Raw genomic sequence first — 25,638 nt, forward strand, 5'->3', positions numbered from 1 at the left:
CACTCTACTCTATTCTATGATATCCTCCTGTTTTGTACCTTTTGTTTAGTCAGAATACATGTTGCCATGTCTACATTTTGAGCATACTGCGACAGTCTTCTACTAGTAGTAGTAGTAGTAGTACTACTGGTCTAGTTCTCCTACTTCTACTACTACTAGTCAGAATACATGTTGCCATGTCTACATTTTGAGCATACTGCGACAGTCTTCTACTACTAGTAGTAGTAGTAGTAGTACTACTGGTCTAGTTCTCCTACTTCTACTACTACTAGTCAGAATACATGTTGCCATGTCTACATTTTGAGCATACTGCGACAGTCTTCTCGTCTAAGTAAAGGTTAAATAAATACATCTACATTTCTGGAATTGTTTATTTACTGACGGTAGTCTATACCTATGTATTTCAGTGACTATGACTGCCATGTGGGTATATCATATTTTTCTTTATTTGAATTCTTTATGCATATAGTATTCCGTATGGCATCTCTGTGTTACAGGGAACTGCTGGAGAGCCTGGTGATCCTGGACAGACTGGACCCCATGGAGATCGTGGACCAAAGGTGGGGTTGAGTTATATAGATCCTGGACCAAAGGTGGGGTTAGGTTATAATATAGATCCTGGAAAAAAGGTGGGGTTGAGTTATATAGATCATGGACCAAAGGTAGGGTTGGGTTATATTATAGATCCTGGACCAAAGTTAGGGTTGAGTTATATAGATCATGGACCAAAGGTAGGGTTGGGTTATATTATAGATCCTGGACCAAAGTTAGGGTTGAGTTATATAGATCATGGACCAAAGGTGGGGTTGAGTTATATAGATCATGGACCAAAGGTGGGGTTGAGTTATATAGATCATGGACCAACGGTGGGGTTGAGTTATATAGATCATGGACCAACGGTGGGGTTGAGTTATATAGATCATGGACCAACGGTGGGGTTGAGTTATATAGATCATGGACCAAAGTTAGGGTTGAGTTATATAGATCATGGACCAAAGGTGGGGTTGAGTTATATAGATCATGGACCAAAGGTGGGGTTGAGTTATATAGATCATGGACCAAAGTTAGGGTTGAGTTATATAGATCATGGACCAAAGTTAGGGTTGAGTTATATAGATCATGGACCAACGGTGGGGTTGAGTTATATAGATCATGGACCAAAGGTGGGGTTGAGTTATATAGATCATGGACCAACGGTAGGGTTGGGTTATAAAATAGGTTTGGACCAAAGGTGGGGTTGAGTTATATAGATCATGGACCAATGGTAGGGTTGGGTTATAAAATAGGTTTGGACCAAAGGTGGGGTTGAGTTATATAGATCATGGACCAACGGTGGGGTTGAGTTATATAGATCATGGACCAAAGTTAGGGTTGAGTTATATAGATCATGGACCAAAGGTGGGGTTGAGTTATATAGATCATGGACCAAAGGTGGGGTTGAGTTATATAGATCATGGACCAAAGGTGGGGTTGAGTTATATAGATCATGGACCAAAGATGGGGTTGAGTTATATAGATCATGGACCAAAGATGGGGTTGAGTTATATAGATCATGGACCAAAGGTGGGGTTGAGTTATATAGATCATGGACCAAAGATGGGGTTGAGTTATATAGATCATGGACCAAAGATGGGGTTGAGTTATATAGATCATGGACCAAAGGTGGGGTTGAGTTATATAGATCATGGACCAAAGTTGGGGTTGAGTTATATAGATCATGGACCAACGGTGGGGTTGAGTTATATAGATCATGGACCAAAGTTAGGGTTGAGTTATATAGATCATGGACCAAAGGTGGGGTTGAGTTATATAGATCATGGACCAAAGTTAGGGTTGAGTTATATAGATCATGGACCAAAGGTGGGGTTGAGTTATATAGATCATGGACCAAAGGTGGGGTTGAGTTATATAGATCGTGGACCAAAGGTGGGGTTGAGTTATATAGATCATGGACCAAAGGTGGGGTTGAGTTATGTAGATCATGGACCAAAGGTGGGGTTGAGTTATATAGATCATGGACCAAAGGTAGGGTTGGGTTATATAGATCATGGACCAAAGGTAGGGTTGGGTTATATAGATCATGGACCAAAGGTGGGGTTGGGTTATATTATAGATCCTGGGTTGAGTTATTTCTTATATAAATTTTGAAAGAGTGAAAGACTATTGGTCAGTAAAGTGGACACACTTCCCACAGTGTAATGTAGTTTGTGGACACTTCCCACAGTGTACTGTAGTTAGTGGACACTTCCCACAGTGTAATGTAGTTAGTGGACACTTCCCACAGTGTAATGTAGTTAATCTTCTTCTGTGTTTTAGGGTGACAAAGGAAGAGATGGGTTCAACTATCCGGGACTAAGAGGAGAAACGGTACCGTTTGACAAGATGAATGTCGTCAGCTCAAGAGTTCACAATACTGTTGTACTGTGATGCTGTTCTGTCTGTTTGTCTGTCAGGGAGCTAGAGGGAACAATGGACGTCCAGGCCCTTGGGGAAGCAGAGGGAATTGTGGTAACAAAGGAGAAGCTGGGATGAAAGGTCCAAACGGTGAACCGGTAAGCTCCAGCTGCTGTCATGAACAGCTGAATATACACTTGGATTAGTTTATATCCATTAATGTGGATGGTTAGCCTAGGATTTGCTTTGATAGTTGCCAAGCCTAAGATAAATATTCTTGAGAACTGAGTCAGTGTTCTGAAGATTCAGTTGTCAAGAATATGTATGCTGTGGACTCAACACTACACGTCAGCTACCACAGCAAGTGAAATGACTGCAACACTTAACAAAGATCTGCAGTCAGTTTCAGAATGGGTGCCAAGAAATAAGTTAGTCCTAATTTTGTGAAATCATTCACTAAACACCAAACCTCAACTAAATCTTGTAATAAATAATTTAGAAATTGAGCAAGTTGAGGAGACTAAACTGCTTGGAGTAACCCTGGAGTGTAAACTGTCATGGTCAAAACATGTTGATACAACAGTAGCTAAGATGGGGAGAAGTCTGTCCATAATAAAGTGCTGCTCTGCCTTCTTAACAACACTATCAACAAGGCAGGTCCTACAGGCCCTAGTTTATACCTTCTTAACAACATTATCAACAAGGCAGGTCCTACAGGCCCTAGTTTATACCTTCTTAACAGCACTATCAACAAGGCAGGTCCTACAGGCCCTAGTTTATACCTTCTTAACAGCACTATCAACAAGGCAGGTCCTACAGGCCCTAGTTTATACCTTCTTAACAACACTATCAACAAGGCAGGTCCTACAGGCCCTAGTTTCTACCTTCTTAACAACACTATCAACAAGGCAGGTCCTACAGGCCCTAGTTTCTACCTTCTTAACAGCACTATCAACAAGGCAGGTCCTACAGGCCCTAGTTTCTACCTTCTTAACAACATTATCAACAAGGCAGGTCCTACAGGCCCTAGTTTATACCTTCTTAACAGCACTATCAACAAGGCAGGTCCTACAGGCCCTAGTTTATACCTTCTTAACAGCACTATCAACAAGGCAGGTCCTACAGGCTCTAGTTTCAACCTTCTTAACAACATTATCAACAAGGCAGGTCCTATAGGCCCTAGTTTCTACCTTCTTAACAACATTATCAACAAGGCAGGTCCTACAGGCCCTAGTTTCAACCTTCTTAACAACATTATCAACAAGGCAGGTCCTACAGGCCTTAGTTTCTACCTTAATAGCACTATCAACAAGGCAGGTCCTACAGGCCCTAGTTTCTACCTTCTTAACAACACTATCAACAAGGCAGGTCCTACAGGCCCTAGTTTCTACCTTCTTAACAACACTATCAACAAGGCAGGTCCTACAGGCCCTAGTTTCTACCTTCTGAACAACACTATCAACAAGGCAGGTCCTACAGGCCCTAGTTTCTACCTTCTTAACAACACTATCAACAAGGCAGGTCCTACAGGCCCTAGTTTCTACCTTCTTAACAACACTATCAACAAGGCAGGTCCTACAGGCCCTAGTTTTTACCTTCTTAACAACACTGTCAACAAGGCAGGTCCTAGTTTCTACCTTCTTAACAACACTGTCAACAAGGCAGGTCCTAGTTTCTACCTTCTTAACAACACTATCAACAAGGCAGTTCCTACAGGCCCTAGTTTCTACCTTCTTAACAACACTATCAACAAGGCAAGTCCTACAGGCCCTAGTTTCTACCTTCTTAACAACATTATCAACAAGGCAGGTCCTACAGGCCCTAGTTTCAACCTTCTTAACAACATTATCAACAAGGCAGGTCCTACAGGCCTTAGTTTCTACCTTAATAGCACTATCAACAAGGCAGGTCCTACAGGCCCTAGTTTCTACCTTCTTAACAACACTATCAACAAGGCAGGTCCTACAGGCCCTAGTTTCTACCTTCTTAACAACACTATCAACAAGGCAGGTCCAACAGGCCCTAGTTTCTACCTTCTTAACAACACTATCAACAAGGCAGGTCCAACAGGCCCTAGTTTCTACCTTCTTAACAGCACTATCAACAAGGCAGGTCCTACAGGCCCTAGTTTCTACCTTCTTAACAACACTATCAACAAGGCAGGTCCTACAGGCCCTAGTTTCTACCTTCTTAACATCACTATCAACAAGGCAGGTCCTAGTTTCTACCTTCTTAACAGCACTATCAACAAGGCAGGTCCTACAGGCCCTAGTTTCTACCTTCTTAACAGCACTATCAACAAGGCAGGTCCTACAGGCCCTAATTTCTACCTTCTTAACAACATTATCAACAAGGCAGGTCCTACAGGTCCTAGTTTTGTGGCACCTGGACTACTGTTCAGTCGTGTGGTCAGGTAAGACAAAAAGGGACTTAGGAAAATTCCAGTTGGTTCAGAACAGGGCAGCACAGCTGGCCTTCTAACGTACACAGAGAGCTAATATTAATACTATGCATGTCAATCTCTCCTCGCTCAAAGTGGAGGAGAGATGGACTTCATCACTACTTGTATTTATGAGAGGTATTGGCATGTTGAATACACAGAGCTGTCTGTCTAAATTACTAGCACACAGTTCAGACACCCATACATACCCCACAAGACATGCCACCAGAGGTCTCTTCACAGTCCCCAAGTCCAGAATAGACTCTGGGAGGCACACAGTACTACATAGAACCATGACTACATGGAACTCTATTCCACAGTACTACATAGAACCATGACTACATGCAACTCTATTCCACAGTACTACATAGAGCCATGACTACATGGAACTCTATTCCACAGTACTACATAGAGCCATGACTACATGGAACTCTATTCCACATCAGGTAACTGATGCAGCAGTAGAATCAGATTTAAAAAACAGGTAAAAATACACCTGATGGAACCTGATGGAACAGCGGGGACTGTGAAGAGACACAAACAGGCACAGGCACACACGCTAGCACACACACTCTACACATACAGAATGGTGGTATTATAAACGTTGTATTTAAAGATATGTACTAATGTAATAATGTTACATGTACTGTTTGACTTGATTCAATTCATTTGTTTGGAGGAAGAGCTAATGAGGATCCTTAATAAATACTACGTCATCCAATTTGTGCAATATGTTAGGAATGTTGTGCTTAAGATCCCAGAGTGCGTCTTTAAGAGGTGAAGTCCAGGGTTACCTTGGCAGCTGCTAACCTTAGAGCATTCTGGAAGGAAGGAATCAGTGCTCTAAAGAACATGTTTGTGTTCTATTCTTGAGAAGTGGTGAGCTAACCCAGCTGAGTAACATGTGTTTGGGCTCACTGAAGAACCTGTCTTTGTGTTATTGTTGTCCAGGGACATCCAGGTCAACAGGGAGTGAATGGGAGGAGAGGATCCAGAGGAGGCCCTGGAGCTCCTGTAAGTATACTACCACAGGACACATCACCTGCTGCCTGCGTTACTCTGACTCTGATCAGACAGCAGAAGACCATTTTACTTACTGTTCAAGCTCCACTTCATTTTCATTTATCCTTTATTTAACCAGGCAAGTCAGTTAAGAACTAATTCTTATTTACGATGACGGCCTAGGAACAGTGGGTTAACTGCCTTGTTCAGGGGCAGAATGACAGATTTTTACCTTGTCAGTTCAGGGATTCGATCGAGCAACCTTTCGGTTACTGGCCCAACACTAAGCTACCTGCCGCCCCAATGTCTGTTTACCGATCGGTACATTTTTCTTACAGGGTAATCCTGGACCAGAGGGAGACCCTGGCCTTTCTGTAAGTCAACTGTATAAACTTTATATTAAAAACATCATGATATGAAGAGATTCAATCTGTTCCTATGGTGTCATATCCGATGAATAATACTACTGATCAATAATACTACTGATCTGATCATATAGTGGAATATCTGATCAATAATACCACAGATCAATAATACTACTGATCTGATCCTATAGTGTCATACCTGTTTAACACTACTGATCAATAATACTACTGATCAATAATACTACTGATCTGATCCTATGGTGTCATATCTGATGAATAACACTACTGATCAATAATACTACTGATCAATAATACTACTGATCTGATCCTATAGTGGCATATCTGATCAATAATACTACTGATCAATAATACTACTGATCAGTAATACTACTGATCTGATCCTATAGTGTCATATCTGATTAATCAAATCAAAGTTTATTTGTCACATGCGCCGATTACAACAGGTGTAGGTAGACCTTACAGTGAAATGCTTATTTACAAGCCCTCACCAACAATGCAGTTTTAAGAACCCCCAACCCCAAAAAGTAAGAGATAAGAATAACAAATCATTAAAGAGCAGCAGTAAATAACATATCAGTGAAGACACTTGCCAGTTGGTCAGTGAATGCTCGGAGTACACATCCTGGCAATCCGTCTGGCCCTGCGGCCTTGTGAATGTTGACCTGTTTAAGGGTCTTACTCACATCGGCTGCGGAGAGCGTGATCACACAGTCGTCCGGAACAGCTGGTGCTCTCATGGATAATAATACTACTGACCTGTTCCTGTTGTGTCTGTTTGTGTTTGTTTATAATACTGATCTGCTTTGATTTAGGACTGTGATGTTATGAGCTACATCAGAGAGACATGTGGTTGTTGTGGTAAGTGATGATGATTTAGGACTGTGATGTTATGAGCTACATCAGAGAGACATGTGGTTGTTGTGGTAAGTGATGATGATTTAGGACTGTGATGTCATGTGGTTGTTGTGGTAAGTGATGATGACTTAGGACTGTGATGTCATGTGGTTGTTGTGGTAAGTGATGATGATTTAGGACTGTGATGTCATGTGGTAAGTGATGATGACTTAGGACTGTGATGTCATGTGGTAGGTGATGATGACTTTGGACTGTGATGTCATGTGGTAAGTGATGACGATTTAGGACTGTGATGTCATGTGGTAAGTGATGATGATTTAGGACTGTGATGTCATGTGGTTGTTGTGGTAAGTGATGATGATTTAGGACTGTGATGTCATGTGGTAAGTGATGATGACTTAGGACTGTGATGTCATGTGGTAGGTGATGATGACTTTGGACTGTGATGTCATGTGGTAAGTGATGACGATTTAGGACTGTGATGTCATGTGGTAAGTGATGATGATTTAGGACTGTGATGTCATGTGGTTGTTGTGGTAAGTGATGATGATTTAGGACTGTGATGTCATGTGGTAAGTGATGATGACTTAGGACTGTGATGTCATGTGGTAGGTGATGATGACTTTGGACTGTGATGTCATGTGGTAAGTGATGACGATTTAGGACTGTGATGTCATGTGGTAAGTGATGATGATTTAGGACTGTGATGTCATGTGGTAAGTGATGATGACTTAGGACTGTGATGTCAGGTGGTAAGTGGTGATGATTTAGGACTGTGATGTCATATGGTAAGTGATGATGACTTAGGACTGTGATGTCATGTGGTAAGTGATGATAATTTAGGACTGTGATGTCATGTGGTTGTTGTGGTAAGTGATGATGACTTAGGACTGTTATGTCATGTGGTTGTTGTGGTAAGTGATGACGATTTAGGACTGTGATGTCATGTGGTAAGTGATGATGACTTAGGACTGTGATGTCATGTGGTAAGTGATGATGATTTAGGACTGTGATGTCGTGTGGTAGTGATGATGACTTAGGACTGTGATGTCATGTGGTAAGTTATGATGATTAAGGACTGTGATGTCATGTGGTAAGTTATGATGACTTAGGACTGTGATGTCAGGTGGTAAGTTATGATGATTAAGGACTGTGATGTCGTGTGGTAGTGATGATGACTTAGGACTGTGATGTCAGGTGGTTGTTGTGGTAAGTGATGACGATTTAGGACTGTGATGTCATGTGGTAAGTGATGATGACTTAGGACTGTGATGTCATGTGGTAAGTGATGATGACTTAGGACTGTGATGTCATGTGGTAAGTTATGATGATTAAGGACTGTGATGTCGTGTGGTAGTGATGATGACTTAGGACTGTGATGTCATGTGGTAAGTTATGATGATTAAGGACTGTGATGTCGTGTGGTAGTGATGATGACTTAGGACTGTGATGTCAGGTGGTAAGTTATGATGATTAAGGACTGTGATGTCGTGTGGTAGTGATGATGACTTAGGACTGTGATGTCATGTGGTAAGTTATGATGACTTAGGATTGTGATGTCATGTGGTAAGTGATGATGACTTAGGACTGTGATGTCATGTGGTTGTTGTGGTAAGTGATGACGATTTAGGACTGTGATGTCAGGTGGTTGTTGTGGTAAGTGATGATGACTTAGGACTGTGATGTCAGGTGGTTGTTGTGGTAAGTGATGATGATATCCAGGTATGTAGTCTTCTATGTGTAGATACGCCAAATGAAATTTCCCCTCGAGGGACAATGACGTTGTATTGAATTGACAGACATTTTGGTGGATATGATATGTATGAAGATTTAAAACCGTGCAAGTTTCCAATGCTGCTCCTAATCCATCCTGTTTCTGTGTTGCCCCTGCAGACTGTGAGAAGAGATGCGGGGCGCTGGACATTGTGTTTGTGATTGACAGCTCAGAGTCAGTGGGTCTGACCAACTTCACCCTGGAGAAGAACTTTGTCATCAACACCATCAACAGGCTGGGATCCATGGCAACACACCCACATTCAGAGACAGGTAAAAGATGGCCTCTTTAGGTACAGCCCTTTCTAACTACCTGTGTGACAGACTGGTTTAAAACTTGCATGGGTCTGCTGAGCTAAAGCCTGAGCAATAAAGTCTCATGGATGATGACTCATCACATCAGCATGGTTCACCAAACCACTTCTGGTTCCCATGTACAGACATTCTCATAGATGCCTCTACTCTCCTCAGGAACCAGGGTTGGTGTTGTGCAGTACAGTCACAACGGGACATTCGAGGCCATCCGACTTAATGACTCCAACATAGACTCCATCTCTGCCTTCAAGGTCCGTGTAGCTGGTTCAGTGACTGGCATTACTCCGCAAGCTATGCAATGCCTTTAGCTCAGCAGGCTTAACAGTCTCCATCTCTGACTTGCAGGTGGCTGTGAAGAACCTCCAGTGGATAGCCGGGGGCACCTGGACTCCCTCCGCTCTGAAGTTTGCCTATGACCACCTGATCAGGGACAGCCGGCGGACCAGAGCCAAGGTGTGCTGTGAACCACTTAGCCAGCCTATGATTATTTCTGTTCTTGCTATATAGTATCTATGGGTCTGAGGCCTGGCTAAATAATCTGTAACATGGTCGCTGCTGCCCCCATGTGGATGGGAAAGTGAACTCTGTCTTGCTGTGGCCTAACACTCCATTCTTAACAGGTGTCGGTCGTGGTCATCACGGACGGACGCTTCGACCCGCGGGATGATGACTCTCTGCTGACCTACCTCTGCGACGACCCCAGCGTGGACGTGAACGCCATCGGGGTCGGGGATATGTTCGGCCGGGAGGGACAGCACGAGAGCCTCGAGTCCATCGCATGCCAGAGGCATGATCGCGTGACGGGGATGACACGTTTTGCTGACCTGGTGGCGGATAACTTTATAGACAGGATGGAGTCGGTGCTCTGCCCCGGTGAGACTATTATTAATATAAATGTATCTCCTAAAGCAAGAGATGGTGTCTTAATTAAGACATGTCAATATTGGCCTCCCGAGTGGCGCAGCGGTCTAAGACACTGCGTCGCAATGCTTGAGGCGTCACTACAGACCCAGGTTCGATCGCGGGCTGTGTCGCAGCCGGCCGCAACCGGGAGACCCATAAAGCAGTGCACAATTGGCCCAGCGTCGTCCAGGTTGGGGTAGGGTTTGGCCGTATGTTCTTGTCCCATCGCGCTCTAGTAACTCATGTGGCGGTCCGGGCGCATGCACGAAACGGTCGCCAGTTCTACGGTTAGACTGGCTTCTGGACTAAGTGAGCAATGTGTCAAGAAGCAGTGTGACTTGGCAGGGTCGTGTTTCGGAGGATGCATGGCTCTCGACCTTCGCCTCTCCCGATTCCATACCGGAGTAGCAGCGATTTGACAGACTAACTACATGTTGGATATCATGAAATTGGGGAAAAAAAGGAGTAAAACTATAATAACACACGTCAACATCCTCGTGTTGTACTGACCTCAGACTGGTGTTGTACTGACCTCAGACTGGTGTTGTACTGACCTCAGACTGGTGTTGTACTGACCTCAGACTGGTGTTGTACTGACCTCAGACTGGTGTTGTACTGACCTCAGACTGGTGTTGTACTGACCTCAGACTGGTGTTGTACTGATCTCAGACTGGTGTTGTACTGACCTCAGACTGGTGTTGTACTGACCTCAGACTGGTGTTGTACTGACCTCAGACTGGTGTTGTACTGACCTCAGACTGGTGTTGTACTGACCTCAGACTGGTGTTGTACTGACCTCAGACTGGTGTTGTACTGACCTCAGACTGGTGTTGTACTGACCTCAGACTGGTGTTGTACTGATCTCAGACTGGCGTTGTACTGACCTCAGACTGGTGTTGTACTGACCTCAGACTGGTGTTGTACTGACCTCATCCTCGTGTTGTACTGACCTCATCCTCGTGTTGTACTGACCTCATCCTCGTGTTGTACTGACCTCAGACTGGTGTTGTACTGACCTCAGACTGGTGTTGTACTGATCTCAGACTGGTGTTGTACTGACCTCAGACTGGTGTTGTACTGACCTCAGACTGGTGTTGTACTGACCTCATCCTCGTGTTGTACTGACCTCAGACTGGTGTTGTACTGACCTCAGACTGGTGTTGTACTGACCTCAGACTGGTGTTGTACTGACCTCAGACTGGTGTTGTACTGACCTCATCCTCGTGTTGTACTGACCTCATCCTCGTGTTGTACTGACCTCATCCTCGTGTTGTACTGACCTCATCCTCGTGTTGTACTGACCTCAGACTGGTGTTGTACTGACCTCAGACTGGTGTTGTACTGACCTCAGACTGGTGTTGTACTGACCTCAGACTGGTGTTGTACTGACCTCAGACTGGTGTTGTACTGACCTCAGACTGGTGTTGTACTGATCTCAGACTGGTGTTGTACTGACCTCATCCTCGTGTTGTACTGACCTCATCCTCGTGTTGTACTGACCTTATCCTCGTGTTGTACTGACCTCATCCTCGTGTTGTACTGACCTCATCCTCGTGTTGTACTGACCGCATCCTCGTGTTGTACTGACCTCAGACTGGTGTTGTACTGACCATTGGTGGTAAGCCTCAGACTGGTGTTGTACTGACCTCAGACTGGTGTTGTACTGACCATTGGTGGTGAGCCTCAGACTGGTGTTGTACTGACCATTGGTGGTGAGCCTCAGACTGGTGTTGTACTGACCATTGGTGGTGAGCCTCAGACTGGTGTTGTACTGACCATTGGTGGTGAGCCTCAGACTCGTGTTGTACTGACCATTGGTGGTGAGCCTCAGACTGGTGCTACTAGACTAGAGCAGGACATGATGGGTGTCTCAGACAGGTCATGATGGGTGTCTCAGACAGGACATGATGGGTGTCTGACTGGTGCTACTAGACTAGAGCAGGACATGATGGGTGTCTCTGACAGGGCATGTTGGATGTCTCAGACAGGACATGATGGGTGTCTCAGACAGGACATGTTGGGTGTCTCAGACAGGACATGTTGGGTGTCTCAGACAGGACATGTTGGGTGTCTCAGACAGGACATGATGGGTGTCTCAGACAGGACATGATGGGTGTCTCAGACAGGACATGATGGGTGTCTCAGACAGGACATGATGGGTGTCTCAGACAGGACATGATGGGTGTCTCAGACAGGACAAGATGGGTGTCTGACTGGTGCTACTAGACTAGAGCAGGACATGATGGATGACTCAGACAGGACACGATGGTTGTCTCAGACAGGACACGATGGGTGTCTCAGACAGGACATGATGGGTGTCTCAGACAGGACATGATGGGTGTCTGACTGGTGCTACTAGACTAGAGCAGGACATGATGAGTGTCTCTGACAGGGCATGTTGGATGTCTCAGACAGGACATGATGGGTGTCTCAGACAGGACATGTTGGGTGTCTCAGACAGGACATGTTGGGTGTCTCAGACAGGACATGTTGGGTGTCTCAGACAGGACATGATGGGTGTCTCAGACAGGACATGATGGGTGTCTCAGACAGGACATGATGGGTGTCTCAGACAGGACATGATGGGTGTCTCAGACAGGACATGATGGGTGTCTCAGACAGGACAAGATGGGTGTCTCTGACTGGTGTTACTAGACTAGAGCAGGACATGATGGGTGTCTCAGACAGGACATGATGGGTGTCTCTGACAGGATGTCTCAGACTCAGTCAAAAGCTTGTAATGCCTTCACCAATTGTAGGTGGAACCTAACCTTTTTCCATTTCTCTTCTAGAGCCCGTTATTGTTTGCCCTGACTTGCCCTGCGTAACAGGTAAGTTTTTACTTGCTACTGTATACTCTATTGTCATTGTACAAGATTAGTCTTTCATCCGAGTTATACTGTCTGGCAAAATACAAAATTGGTCAATTTGTACTACATTATACAGTAATGATAAGGTTTCAAACTAAAATCTATGACTGAGCGTTCACTGACTTTGCCTTCATCAGAACCAGAGGTGGCACAGTGTATTGACAGACCTGTTGATCTGGTGTTTCTTCTGGACGGTTCTGAGCGTCTCGGTCATGAGAACTTCAACCAAGTCCGTGACTTTGTCCAGCACTTGGCGAACCACTTGACGCTGGCGCAGGACAAGAACGACCGCCAGGGAGCCCGCATGGCGCTGCTACAGTACGGAGGAGAAGCTGAGCATCACCTGGCCTTTCACATGACCCACGACCTTCCGTCCATCCTAGAGGGTCTGGCCAGCATGGACTATCATGACATGTCTTCTTCTATGGTGGGGGCGGCCATCTCACACACCGTAGACCACGTTCTGACGCGACTCAACGTCCGCCAGACCAGACACCACGCCGAGCTCAACTTCGTCTTCATCACTGACGGCGTCACCGGGAGGAAGGGGCTGGAGGAGGGGGTCGACGCCATGCGAAACAACCAGGCAGTCTCCACGGTGATCGCCATGGGGACCGACGTGGAACAGGAAGTGTTGGAGAAGCTGGCCTTAAAGGACCAGTATGCCATCTTTAAAGGAACAGACTTCTATGAGCTCAACAAGCACAGCTTCCTAGATCGGTTCCATCAGTGGGTCTGTTAAAGGGGACATTTTGATTTGGACTGTCACGTTTATGGATTTCACGTTATTAAAATGATTGAGGCCAAATTGATGTTGATAATTAATGGATTAGGATTAGTTTGAGGGTTAGGGTGTAAAGGTCAGGGTGTAAAGGTTGTTTAAGGGTTAGTGTAAGGGTGTACATTTCCCTCATTGAGATCATACATGTCTGCATTGATTTACCATCAAGTGAAACCTCAAGCATAAGCAATAGTCAATACAAGATCAGTCACAGGGCTGTTTGTTTGTGTTTCAATGGATTTTGCAGAATATTGTATTAATTACGTACAAACTGGGTATGTTTTATAAGATTTCATGAAATAAATGATGGACGGCTGAATCTGTACTGTTTGGGCACGTTCACATTCTTCTCCTTCCTCCTCCTCCTCCCCCTCCTTGTCTTCTACCTCACATCCAAGAAGAACCATGTTTGAACTCCAACATCGCACCACACACAAGTCAGGTAGAGCGCCCATACAATACTGCAGCAAAGATAACACTTACCAAATCGTCCACATCTCCAGTATCATACAACACAGGAGCTGCTGCTACTTCTCTTTTCCTCAGCAGTCAGGAACTGAGGACATAATCAAGCTCCAGCCAGGGTTGATCAGTCACATGAGGACATAATCAAGCTCCAGCCAGGGTTGATCAGTCACATGAGGACATAATCAAGCTCCAGCCAGGGTTGATCAGTCAAATGAGGACAGAATCAAACTTCAGTCTGAATGATCAGTCAAATGAGACTAACTGCTAGGATGAAGTTAGGGAACAGCCAGGCTGAAGATAAAGGAACAACTAGGGTGAAGATAAAGGAACAACTAGGGTGAAGATAAAGGAACAGCCAGGCTGAAAATAAAGGAACAACTAGGGTGAAGATAAAGGAACAACTAGGGTGAAGATAAAAGAACAGCCAGGCTGAAGATAAAGGAACAACTAGGGTGAAGATAAAGGAACAACTAGGGTGAAGATAAAGGAACAGCCAGGCTGAAAATAAAGGAACAGCCAGGCTGAAGATAAAGGAACAACTAGGGTGAAGATAAAGGAACAGCCAGGCTGAAAATAAAGGAACAGCCAGGCTGAAGATAAAGGAACAACTAGGGTGAAGATAAAGGAACAACTAGGGTGAAGATAAAGGAACAGCCAGGCTGAAGATAAAGGAACAACTAGGGTGAAGATAAAGATACAGATAAAGGAACAGCTAGACGGAACAGTCTCTGGTACTGGGGATGTGGTAACTACCTGGAACAGTCTCTGGTACTGGGGATGTAGTAACTACCTGGAACAGTCTCTGGTACTGAGGATGTGGTAACTACCTGGAACAGTCTCTGGTACTGGGGATGTAGTAACTACCTGGAACAGTCTTTGATACTGAGGATGTGGTAACTACCTGGAACAGTCTCTGGTTCTGGGGGTCGGGGATGTGGTTGACCTTGAAGAGATCATTATTCTCTCCATCCTCATCTACCAACATCATGGAGTCACAGAGTTCACCGCTACCCTTCTTTAACCAGGAAATACAACCATCAAAAACAACTTCTGTAGGCCTTTGCAGGGTGATAACAGTCAGACAGAATACCCGGGATTGTCAACACAAGTTGAGCCTCTAATGCAGGGTTCCCCTACTGGCGGGCATGATTTACTTTACCACCCCCCCCCCCCCCAGTTGTTGGACAATGTTTAAAAAAAAATGGGAAATCTATTCCAAAGTATTCCCACACATAATAGAAATATGTGCACTGAGTATACAAAACATTAGGAACACCTTCCTAATATTGAGTTGTTCCCCCTTTTTCACACAAAACAGCCTCAATTCAGTCGGGGCATGGACTCTACAACGTGTCGAAAGTGTTCCACACAGATGCTAGCCCGTGAGAAACCCAGTAACGTTGCAGTTCTTGACACAAACTGATGCGCCTGGCACCTATTACCATACCTTGTTCAAAGGCACTTAAATCTCATCTTGCCCATTCAGCCTTTGAGTGGCACACATACACAATCCATGTCTCATTTTTCTCAAGGCTTAACAATGCTTATGTAATCTGTCTCCTCCCCTTCATCTACACTGATTGAAGTGAACTTCTTAGAGATCCCTTCCCGCTCCAATCCCGTTAACCAGATTGATTTGACAACATCCAGTGAAATTTCAAGGCGCCAAATTCAAAACCAGAAATACTCATAATAAAAATTCATAAAACATACAATACATCACAATAAACTTAACGTCTTGTTAATCCAGCCGCCGTGTCACATTTCAAAAAGGCTTTACGGCGAAAGCAAACCATGCGATTATCTGAGGACAGCGCCCCATATACAAATGCATGACAAACATATTTCAACCAGGGAGGTTTGACACAAACGTCAGAAATAGGGATTTTAAAAATGCCTTACCTTTGATGATCTTCTTCTGTTGGCACTCCAAAAGGTCCCAGTTACATCACAAATGGTCCTTTTGTTCGATAATGTCCTTCTTTATATCCATAAAAACTCAGTTTAGCTGGCGCGCTTCAGTCAATAATCCATCCAGTTTCCCTCCATCACAATGCATACAAAATGAATCTCAAACGTTACTAATAAACTTTTCCAAACAAGTCAAACAACGTTTATAATCAAACCTTAGGTATCGTAATACGCAAATAAACAATCAAATTTAAGACAGAGAATAGTATGTTCATTACTGGAAATAAATAAGAAAGAATGAGCTTTCCTCCACACGCTTGGAAACACCACAGCCAAAATGGGAGCCACCCAGAAAAACTAAAATTTCTGGGTCATTAAAAAAATAAAAACAGCCTTAAATTCATTCTAAAAACTGTTGGCATCTAGTGGAAGCCCTAGGAACTGCAATCTGAGAGGACTTGGCCTTATGATTAAAGTTCTAGCCATTGAACATAGTAGTAAGCTGAATTCTTTGGGGGGGGGATGATGTGTCCACGGGGTTTCGCCTGCCATTTCAGTTCTGTTATACTCACATACATAATGTTAACAGTTTTAGAAACTTTCGAGTGTTTTCTATCTAAATCTACCAATTATTTGCATATCCTAGCTTCTGGGCCTGAGTAGTAGGCAGTTTACTTTGGGCACGCTTTTCATCCGGACGTGAAAATACTGCCCCCTTTCTCTAAGAAGTTTTAACAATTGACATCAATACTGGATCCTAGCTTTCACCTGGATTCACCTGGTCAGTGTGTCATGGAAAGAGCAGGTGTTCTTAATGTTTTGTACACTCAGTGTATGTCAGACCCTCATAAATCTAGAATGTTTAGATAATGGCAGCCATCTTGGACAGGGATATACTTTATTTCACTGTATGGACAGATCCCTCTCCCCTTCTATAGTGTCATCCTTCTGTCCATCCTTCTGTCCCTCTCACCTTGTGTCATCGTTGAGACATCACACAACATCTCTCTCCACGTCATCTTTCTGGCGTGTCTGTACCACAACTTCCTGGGCCTCTCCTCACATACCTGCAGGGTGCAGGGGTCAGACACAGTCAGTAGGTTCCCAACCAGAGAGTCAGCACCACATTACTGGCTAAATACTCATTCACACTCTCAGTCTTCTGTGGCCTCTTCGGCCAATCACATGGTTCAGTAGCCTGGATCAAATCATCAAATCAAATGTTATTTGTCACCGGCTTCGTGTAGACTAACAGTGAAGGTGTAGACTAACAGTGAAATGCTTACTCATGGGCCCTTCCCAACAATGCAGAGAGAAAAATAATAACAAGGGGAATAAATCCATAATGAGTAACGATATCTTGGCTATATGCACAGGGTACCAGTACTGAGTCAATGTGCATGGGTTTGAGGTAATAACTTGGCTATATACACAGGGTACCAGTACTGAGTCGATGTGCAGGGGTACGAGGTAATAACTTGGCTATATACACAGGGTACCAGTACTGAGTAGACATGCAGGGGTACGAGGTAATAACTTGGTTATATACACAGGGTACCAGTACTGAGTAGACGTGCAGGGGTACGAGGTCATAACTTGGCTATATACACAGGGTACCAGTACTGAGTAGACGTGCAGGGGTACGAGGTCATAACTTGGTTATATACACAGGGTACCAGTACTGAGTAGACGTGCAGGGGTACGAGGTAATAACTTGGTTATATACACAGGGTACCAGTACTGAGTAGACGTGCAGGGGTACGAGGTAATAACTTGGTTATATACACAGGGTACCAGTACTGAGTAGACGTGCAGGGGTACGAGGTAATAACTTGGTTATATACACAGGGTACCAGTACTGAGTAGACGTGCAGGGGTACGAGGTAATAACTTGGCTATATACACAGGGTACCAGTACTGAGTAGACGTGCAGGGGTACGAGGTCATAACTTGGTTATATACACAGGGTACCAGTACTGAGTAGACGTGCAGGGGTACGAGGTAATAACTTGGTTATATACACAGGGTACCAGTACTGAGTAGACGTGCAGGGGTACGAGGTAATAACTTGGTTATATACACAGGGTACCAGTACTGAGTAGACGTGCAGGGGTACGAGGTCATTAGCCCCCTAGAGTCAATGTCCGCCGCCCCAGAGGAAATCACATTTGCATAATAACAAAAATCCCCATAAAAATCCATCAGTTGAAGAGATATATTTTTTTCTGCATTGGATGAGTCTCGAAGCACCTCATCCGCCAATGTCGCACTGAGGCATCTGCGGTGACACTCACGTACATGTCGGTTGTTTTGCTCTAGGACGACCTCCTCACTCGTCTGAAGGTCTCCCGGTACCAATTGAAAGAATTGATGGAAGAATACAGTATATCAAATTGAATTTTGTTTGTCACATGAGCCAAATACAACAGTGAAATGCTTACAAGCCGTTAACCAACAATGGAGTTTAATTTTTTTTTAAATAAAATACAGATAAGAATAAGACATAAAAGTAACAAGTAAGTAAAGAGCAGCAGTAAAATAACAATAGTGAGACTATATACAGGGAGGTACCGGTACAGAGTAAATGTTTTATTTATATATTAAAAAAATCACCTTTATTTAACCAGGTATTTAAATATATAACCCTTTATTTAACCAGGTATTTATATATATAACCCTTTATTTAACCAGGTATTTATATATATAAAGCTGTATTTAACCAGGTATTTATATATGTAACCCTAACCCTTTATTTAACCAGTTATTTATATATATAACCCTTTATTTAACCAGGTATTTATATATGTAACCCTAACCCTTTATCCTAACCCTTTACTTTGCCACCATGAGCTATATATTGCTTTTACCTCTCTTATCCTACCTCATTTGCACATGCTGTATTTAGATTTTTACACTGTATTATTGATTGTATGTTTGTTTTATTCCATGTGTAACTCTGTGTTGTATGTGTTGAACTGCTTTGCTTTATCTTGGCCAGGTCGCAGTTGCAAATGAGAACTACCTGGTTAAATAAAGGGTTAGGGTTATATATATAAATACCTGGTTAAATAAAGGGTTATATATATAAATACCTGGTTAAATAAAGGGTTATATATATATAAATACCTGGTTAAATAAAGGGTTATATATATAAATACCTGGTTAAATAAAGGGTTAGGGTTATATATATAAATACCTGGTTAAATAAAGGGTTAGGGTTATATATATAAATGCCTGGTTAAATAAAGGGTTATATATATATATAAATACCTGGTTAAATAAAGGGTTATATATATATATATATAAATACCTGGTTAAATAAAGGGGAGATAAATAATAAGGGACCAGGATGCCAGGTAGGACGTGACCCCCCAGTGTAGATAAATCAAATCAAATGTATTTATATAGCCCTTCGTACATCAGCTGATATCTGAAAGTGCTGTACAGAAACCCAGCCTAAAACCCCAAACAGCAAGCAATGCAGGTATAGAAGCACGGTGGCTAGGAAAAACTCCCTAGAAAGGCCAAAACCTAGGAAGAAACCTAGAGAGGAACCAGGCTATGTGGGGTGGCCAGTCCTCTTCTGGCTGTGCCGGGTGGAGATTATAACAGAACATGGCCAAGATGTTCAAATGTTCATAAATGACCAGCATGGTCCAATAATAATAATCACAGGCAGAACAGTTGAAACTGGAGCAGCAGCACGGCCAGGTGTACTGGGGACAGCAAGGAGTCATCATGTCAGGTAGTCCTGAGGCATGATCCGAGGGCTCAGGTCCTCCGAGAGAGAGAAAGAAAGAGAGAAAGAGAAAATTAGAGAGAGCATACTTAAATTCACACAGGACACCGGATAGGACAGGAGAAGTACTCCAGATATAACAAACTGACCCTAGCCCCCCGACACATAAACTACTGCAGCATAAATACTGGAGGCTGAGACAGGAGGGGTAATTGGTGGAGTAGAGGACCTTGTGCATTTCAGGTAAAATAACAACTCAAAGTTTATATCCCAGGACAAATTATCTAGCAACAGCAAGCTAGCTAAAGAGGACGAATTAGCTAGCAAGTGCAAGCTAGCTAGCTAAATTGCCATAAATGTTTAATGCTTTTCGACCTGTCCCTAAATTAATATAATTGGTTCAGAGTTTGCTTTGATATTTTAACCAGCGTGTCGTGATCGCGTTTGGTGTGGGGGGACAAAATACATTTATGCACGATGGCGCACACGCGCAGCCGGTTTGGGTTCAGTGTTAGGAACGAGAGGCACCTTTTCATTACAACGTTGGAGGAAATACTTCCTAGCATGTGAAGAACGTGTTTGCTGGCCTCATAAAGTCTAGCCATAGCTAATATTTAGAAAAACAATTTGTTGTTTGGCAAGAGTTCTGCTAATCTGTTTGCAATCCCTTTAGTGTTGCTTTCTAGCTTGCTGGCTAGCTACCGAGGTTAGCTGGCTAATTAGCTACAGTAGTTAGCTACTGCCATCAGTTGTTGTTATGTTATTATCATATTTATCTTACTCCACCATTTGTAAAATGCATACTGGCATTTGAATATAGTGAAGGAAAAGGGAATCTGGACACACAAGGTAGACACATTTAAATGTAGGTGTAGATCAGTGGCAGTCATTCATATTCTATTCAATGTAACATCCATTGGGTTAGGCTACTACATGATACTAGAATTGTCCCTATACCCATCATGAGGTTGCTACAACCTAGCCTCTGAATGAAAGTTTACAACGTAGGTGACAGACAGTGACACATTCAATACCATCTTACACACTCTTGAATACATCTAGCTGATATAGGGTGCAATCATTAGTCTAACAGTTGCAAACAAATTTCTGTTGGACAAACTCAGGTATGTTTATCCCTTTTCGTTCCATTTTCTTCCATTTAAGAAACGTTTTTCAACAGAATCGACATCAGTCTTCAGTGAGTTCAAGACAACTGGGGAAAAAAAGAGCTCCATCTGCAAAAATAAGTTTTGAACAGTCATCCAACTCAGGAACACGGGCCGCTTTCTAGACCTCTGACCAGAAGACAGACCACTGACATCATGATTCAACCTTGTTTTTTTCAGAGATCCCAGTTGTCTTGACAGTACCATAAATCCAGAGAATGACAGACTTTGATGACAAAGTTTGATGACAAAATTTTCCCACAAGAAGGACCACCTTACTTTTCAAGTGAGCACAGCACATCAGTGAGTCCAAAAATGTATTGTATGCTGCTGCATAAATTATGTAATATGCCAGGGTGATGTGTATACTGTAGCTAAGAAAGTAATACTCAGTGTATGTTGTGTAGTAAGCTGTTAGTAGCCCACGTGTCTCACCCTAATAATTTGGTCCCTTTCCCCCTCATAACTTAGCCTACTGTTCTGACTTGATGGTGCACATGTAACCTATAGCCTGTTTTAGAGAAATGTAATCATCGAATATTGTAAGAGCTTTCATTGTCTGTTTATATGCCACCTTTATTTATTCTACGGTTCTGACTTGGTGTACAGGGAGAATAATGTAAGAACGGCCCATGTTCTGAATTCTGTCGCTGTACATTTCAGAAGTGCTGAACAAATAGTTATATTGACCACATCCGTTTTTAGCTCTGTCAGTGTCTTAATTGAAATGACAGATTACCCCTTATCCGCTCATCGTTCCCTCATGCCGTTAGTTTGTACATCTCAATTGTCAGTAGAAACCACATTAGATTAAGCAAGTCAGCCATATCAGCTATGTTTTTTTAAAGGCAGTAAATGAGGCTGAATGTTTGGCTGCCAGACAAGGCTCCGCTGATAGCCAGGTGTAGCAGAGGATTCACTCCATGGTACTGAATAGAAAGTTCTGCCGTTGAGACAGCTTTATGTCGGCCCTAACAGTCTGTGGGCACCATTTGTCACGGTTGCAGTGAAATTAATGTATTGTTTAGTGATGTTTTACATTGTGTAGTGGCTTTGCTGGCATGTATCAACAACAAAAATGAGTTTGTCCCACCAAGATTTACATGTTAAAAATCGCCACTGACCCTGGCAATAAATTAGTAAAACCAAATGCTTACCTTGACTTGGAAGAGTTCCAGTGTTGGATAGACATAGCCAGCATCCTTCTGTTATAGCCAGCTAGCCATCTCTCCATTTGAGACGGGTGTTTGAGTAGGCTAAACTAGCTAGCTGCATTTGCTAGCTAATGAACTATAGCTCTCTCTCTCTCTCTTGCTCCTCCTTCATTTGTGAAGAAATTAATTTGTTCAAAAATGTTCTCTCTCTCTCTTTGAGTCAACTACTCACCACATTTTATGCAGTGCAGTGCTAGCTAGCTGTAGCTTATGCTTTCAGTACTAGATTCATTCTCTGAACCTTTGATTGGGTGGACAACATGTCAGTTGATGCTACAAGAGCTCTGATAGGATGTACTCTGGAAGTTGTCATAATTACTGTGTAAGTCTATGGAAGGGGGTGAGAATCATGAGCCTCTTAGGCTTTGTATTGAAGTCAATATGCCCAGAGGAGGATGGAAGCTAACTGTCCTCCGGTTAAACCTTGGTGCTACCCTACAGAGTGCTGTTGAGGCTACTGTAGACCTTCAGTGAAAAACAGTGTTTTAATCAATTATTTGGTGACGTGAATATATGTTGTGTACTTTTATCTCAAATTGAATAACTTTTTTAATATTTCACTACTTTTATGAAATTCACAGGAGCATGGTCCTCCCCTTCCTCCTCCGAGGAGCATGGTCCTCCCCTTCCTCCTCTAAGGAGCCTTCACTGACACGGGCTGGCTCTGAAATGAGGATGGTCCTCCCCTTCCTCCTCCGAGGAGCATGGTCCTCCCCTTCCTCAGAGGAGGAGCCTCCACACGGGCTGCCTCTGAAATGAGGCAGGTCCTCCCCTTCCTCCTCCGAGGAGCATGGTCCTCCCCTTCCTCCTCTAAGGAGCATGGTCCTCCCCTTCCTCCTCTAAGGAGCCTCCACTGACACGGGCTGGCTCTGAAATGAGGATGGTCCTCCCCTTCCTCCTCCGAGGAGCATGGTCCTCCCCTTCCTCCTCTGAGGAGCATGGTCCTCCCCTTCGTCTGAGGAGCATGGTCCTCCCCTTCCTCAGAGGAGGAGCCTCCACACGGGCTGCCTCTGAAATGAGGCAGGTCCTCCCCTTCGTCCTCTGAAATGAGGATGGTCCTCCCCTTCCTCCTCTGAAATGAGGCGGGTCCTCCCCTTCCTTCTTTGAAATGAGGCGGGTCCTCCCCTTCCTCCTCTGAAATGTGGCGGGTCCTCCCTCCTCTGAAATGAGGCGGGTCCTCCCCTTCCTCCTCTGAAATGAGGCAGGTCCTCCCCTTCCTCCTCTGAAATGAGGCAGGTCCTCCCCTTCCTCCTCTGGGGATGTAGATGCATAACACATTGTGAATTCCATGATCAGAACTTTACTCTACTAATAGATCAGGAAGTGTCCTTAATGTGTGTGGCCATCTTTCTACATGGAGTTTTTGGAAACTTATGCACAGTTTGAGCTATTGTAGGAAGTGACGTTGCAAGCTAGCTCAGTGCTGCCCCCTCTCATCTCAAGTGGAAGGCCAACCAGGGTACTGCAGGCTGCCATTAGCTGCTAAATTATTCTCAGAACTTCGTCTGTGTGTGATTTTAAAGTCATCGGTTCAAAGAGATACATCTGGTGAAATAGAAGCGAGTATTGGTGCCATGATTATGTTGGGAAAAAAATATATATCTACAAATATTGACCACGAAGATGGTCAATATTTTGTCTATAATGGGGTATCAAAATATCGTAAAATATAATGTAAATAAAAATGAGCTTTTTGGTTGTAATTTAAGGTTAGGGTAAGACATAACGTTAGCAGAGTAGGTTTAAAATCCGATTTTAAAAAGAGATTTTAGAAATTGGCAGGGTTTAGCCATAATTATGACTGAGCTACCACTGACAACACACCTGATCACCGACAACAATGAGACTACATGGAGGGGGTCAGAGACCTGGCAGTGTGGTGAGCAAGACAAACGTGAGCAAGACAAAGGAGCTGATCGTGGACTACAGGAAATGGAGGGTGGCAAAAGGTACCGGAGCACCAAGTCTAGGTCGAAGAGGCTCTTAAACCCCCAAGCCATGACACTGCTGAACAATTAATCAAACGCTATTTGCATTAATACCCCGCCCCCCGCTTTTACACTGCTGCTACTGGCTGTTTGTTATTTATGCATAGTCACTTTACCCCTACAAATGACCTCGACTAACCTGTACCCCCACACATTGACTCAGCATCGGTACCACCTGTATGTAGCCTCAACTACTTCCGACGCCGACAGAGATGGCCGCCTCGCTTCGCGTTCCTAGGAAACTATGCAGTTTTTTGTTTTTTTACGTGTTATTTCTTACATTAGTACCCCAGGTCATCTTAGGTTTCATTACATACAGTCGAAAAGAACTACTGAATATAAGATCAGCATCAACTCACCATCAGTACGACCAAGAATATGTTTTTCGCGACGCGGATCCTGTGTTCTGCCTTACAAACAGGACAACGGAGTGGATCCTATGCAGCGACCCAAAAAAACGACTCCGAAAGAGAGGGAAACGAGGCGGTCTTCTGGTCAGACTCCGGAGACGGGCACAGCGCGCACCACTCCCTAGCATTCTTCTTGCCAATGTCCAGTCTCTTGACAACAAGGTTGATGAAATCCGAGCAAGGGTAGCATTCCAGAGGGACATCAGAGACTGTAACGTCCTTTGCTTCACTGAAACATGGCTCACTGGAGAGACGCTATCCGAAGCGGTGCAGCCAACGGGTTTCTCCACACATCGCGCTGACAGAAACAAACATCTTTCTGGGAAGAAGAGGGGCGGGGGCGTATGCCTCATGGCCAACGTGACATGGTGTGATGAAAGAAACATACAGGAACTCAAATCCTTCTGTTCACCTGATTTAGAATTCCTCACAATCAAATGTAGACCGCATTATCTACCAAGAGAATTATCTTCGATTATAATCACAGCCGTATATATCCCCCCCCAAGCAGACACATCGATGGCTCTGAACGAACTTTATTTAACTCTTTGCAAACTGGAAACAATTTATCCGGAGGCTGCATTCATTGTAGCTGGGGATTTTAACAAGGCTAATCTGAAAACAAGACTCCCCAAATTTTATCAGCATATCGATTGCGCAACCAGGGGAGGAAAGACCTTGGATCATTGTTACTCTAACTTCCGCGACGCATATAAGGCCCTGCCCCGCCCCCCTTTCGGAAAAGCTGACCACGACTCCATTTTGTTGATCCCTGCCTACAGACAGAAACTAAAACAAGAGGCTCCCACGCTGAGGTCTGTCCAACGCTGGTCCGACCAAGCTGACTCCACACTCCAAGACTGCTTCCATCACGTGGACTGGGAGATGTTTCGTATTGCGTCAGATAACAACATTGACGAATACGCTGATTCGGTGTGCGAGTTCATTAGAACTTGCGTTGAAGATGTCGTTCCCATAGCAACGATTAAAACATTCCCTAACCAGAAACCGTGGATTGATGGC

General features: G+C 43.8%; 1 protein-coding gene across 2 annotated transcripts in view; it reads left to right on the forward strand.

The window, feature by feature from the left end:
• LOC110501989 (collagen alpha-2(VI) chain) overlaps nucleotides 1-14,044 on the forward strand; it is a 36,010-nt gene extending 21,966 nt beyond the window's left edge. Inside the window, exons 22-33 of one of the 2 annotated variants that reach the window (XR_016490713.1) lie at nucleotides 498-560; nucleotides 2,317-2,367; nucleotides 2,454-2,552; nucleotides 5,786-5,848; nucleotides 6,175-6,210; nucleotides 7,035-7,145; nucleotides 8,971-9,123; nucleotides 9,322-9,416; nucleotides 9,511-9,618; nucleotides 9,786-10,038; nucleotides 12,861-12,899; nucleotides 13,076-14,044. Coding sequence is in view for 1 of the 2 variants with exons in the window: in XM_036959529.2 (XP_036815424.2) it covers nucleotides 498-560; nucleotides 2,317-2,367; nucleotides 2,454-2,552; nucleotides 5,786-5,848; nucleotides 6,175-6,210; nucleotides 7,035-7,080; nucleotides 8,971-9,123; nucleotides 9,322-9,416; nucleotides 9,511-9,618; nucleotides 9,786-10,038; nucleotides 12,861-12,899; nucleotides 13,076-13,680 (1,611 nt within the window). In the remaining variant the exon portion in view is untranslated. The remainder of the gene's footprint in view (nucleotides 1-497; nucleotides 561-2,316; nucleotides 2,368-2,453; nucleotides 2,553-5,785; nucleotides 5,849-6,174; nucleotides 6,211-7,034; nucleotides 7,146-8,970; nucleotides 9,124-9,321; nucleotides 9,417-9,510; nucleotides 9,619-9,785; nucleotides 10,039-12,860; nucleotides 12,900-13,075) is intronic. The other variant, XM_036959529.2, reaches the window with a different exon arrangement.
• Nucleotides 14,045-25,638: the final 11,594 nt, after the last annotated feature.

The sequence above is a fragment of the Oncorhynchus mykiss genome, chromosome 22 (genome assembly GCF_057628025.1).
Source record: "Oncorhynchus mykiss isolate SJ-2025 chromosome 22, ASM5762802v1, whole genome shotgun sequence".
In the NCBI taxonomy this organism is placed as follows: domain Eukaryota; kingdom Metazoa; phylum Chordata; class Actinopteri; order Salmoniformes; family Salmonidae; genus Oncorhynchus; species Oncorhynchus mykiss.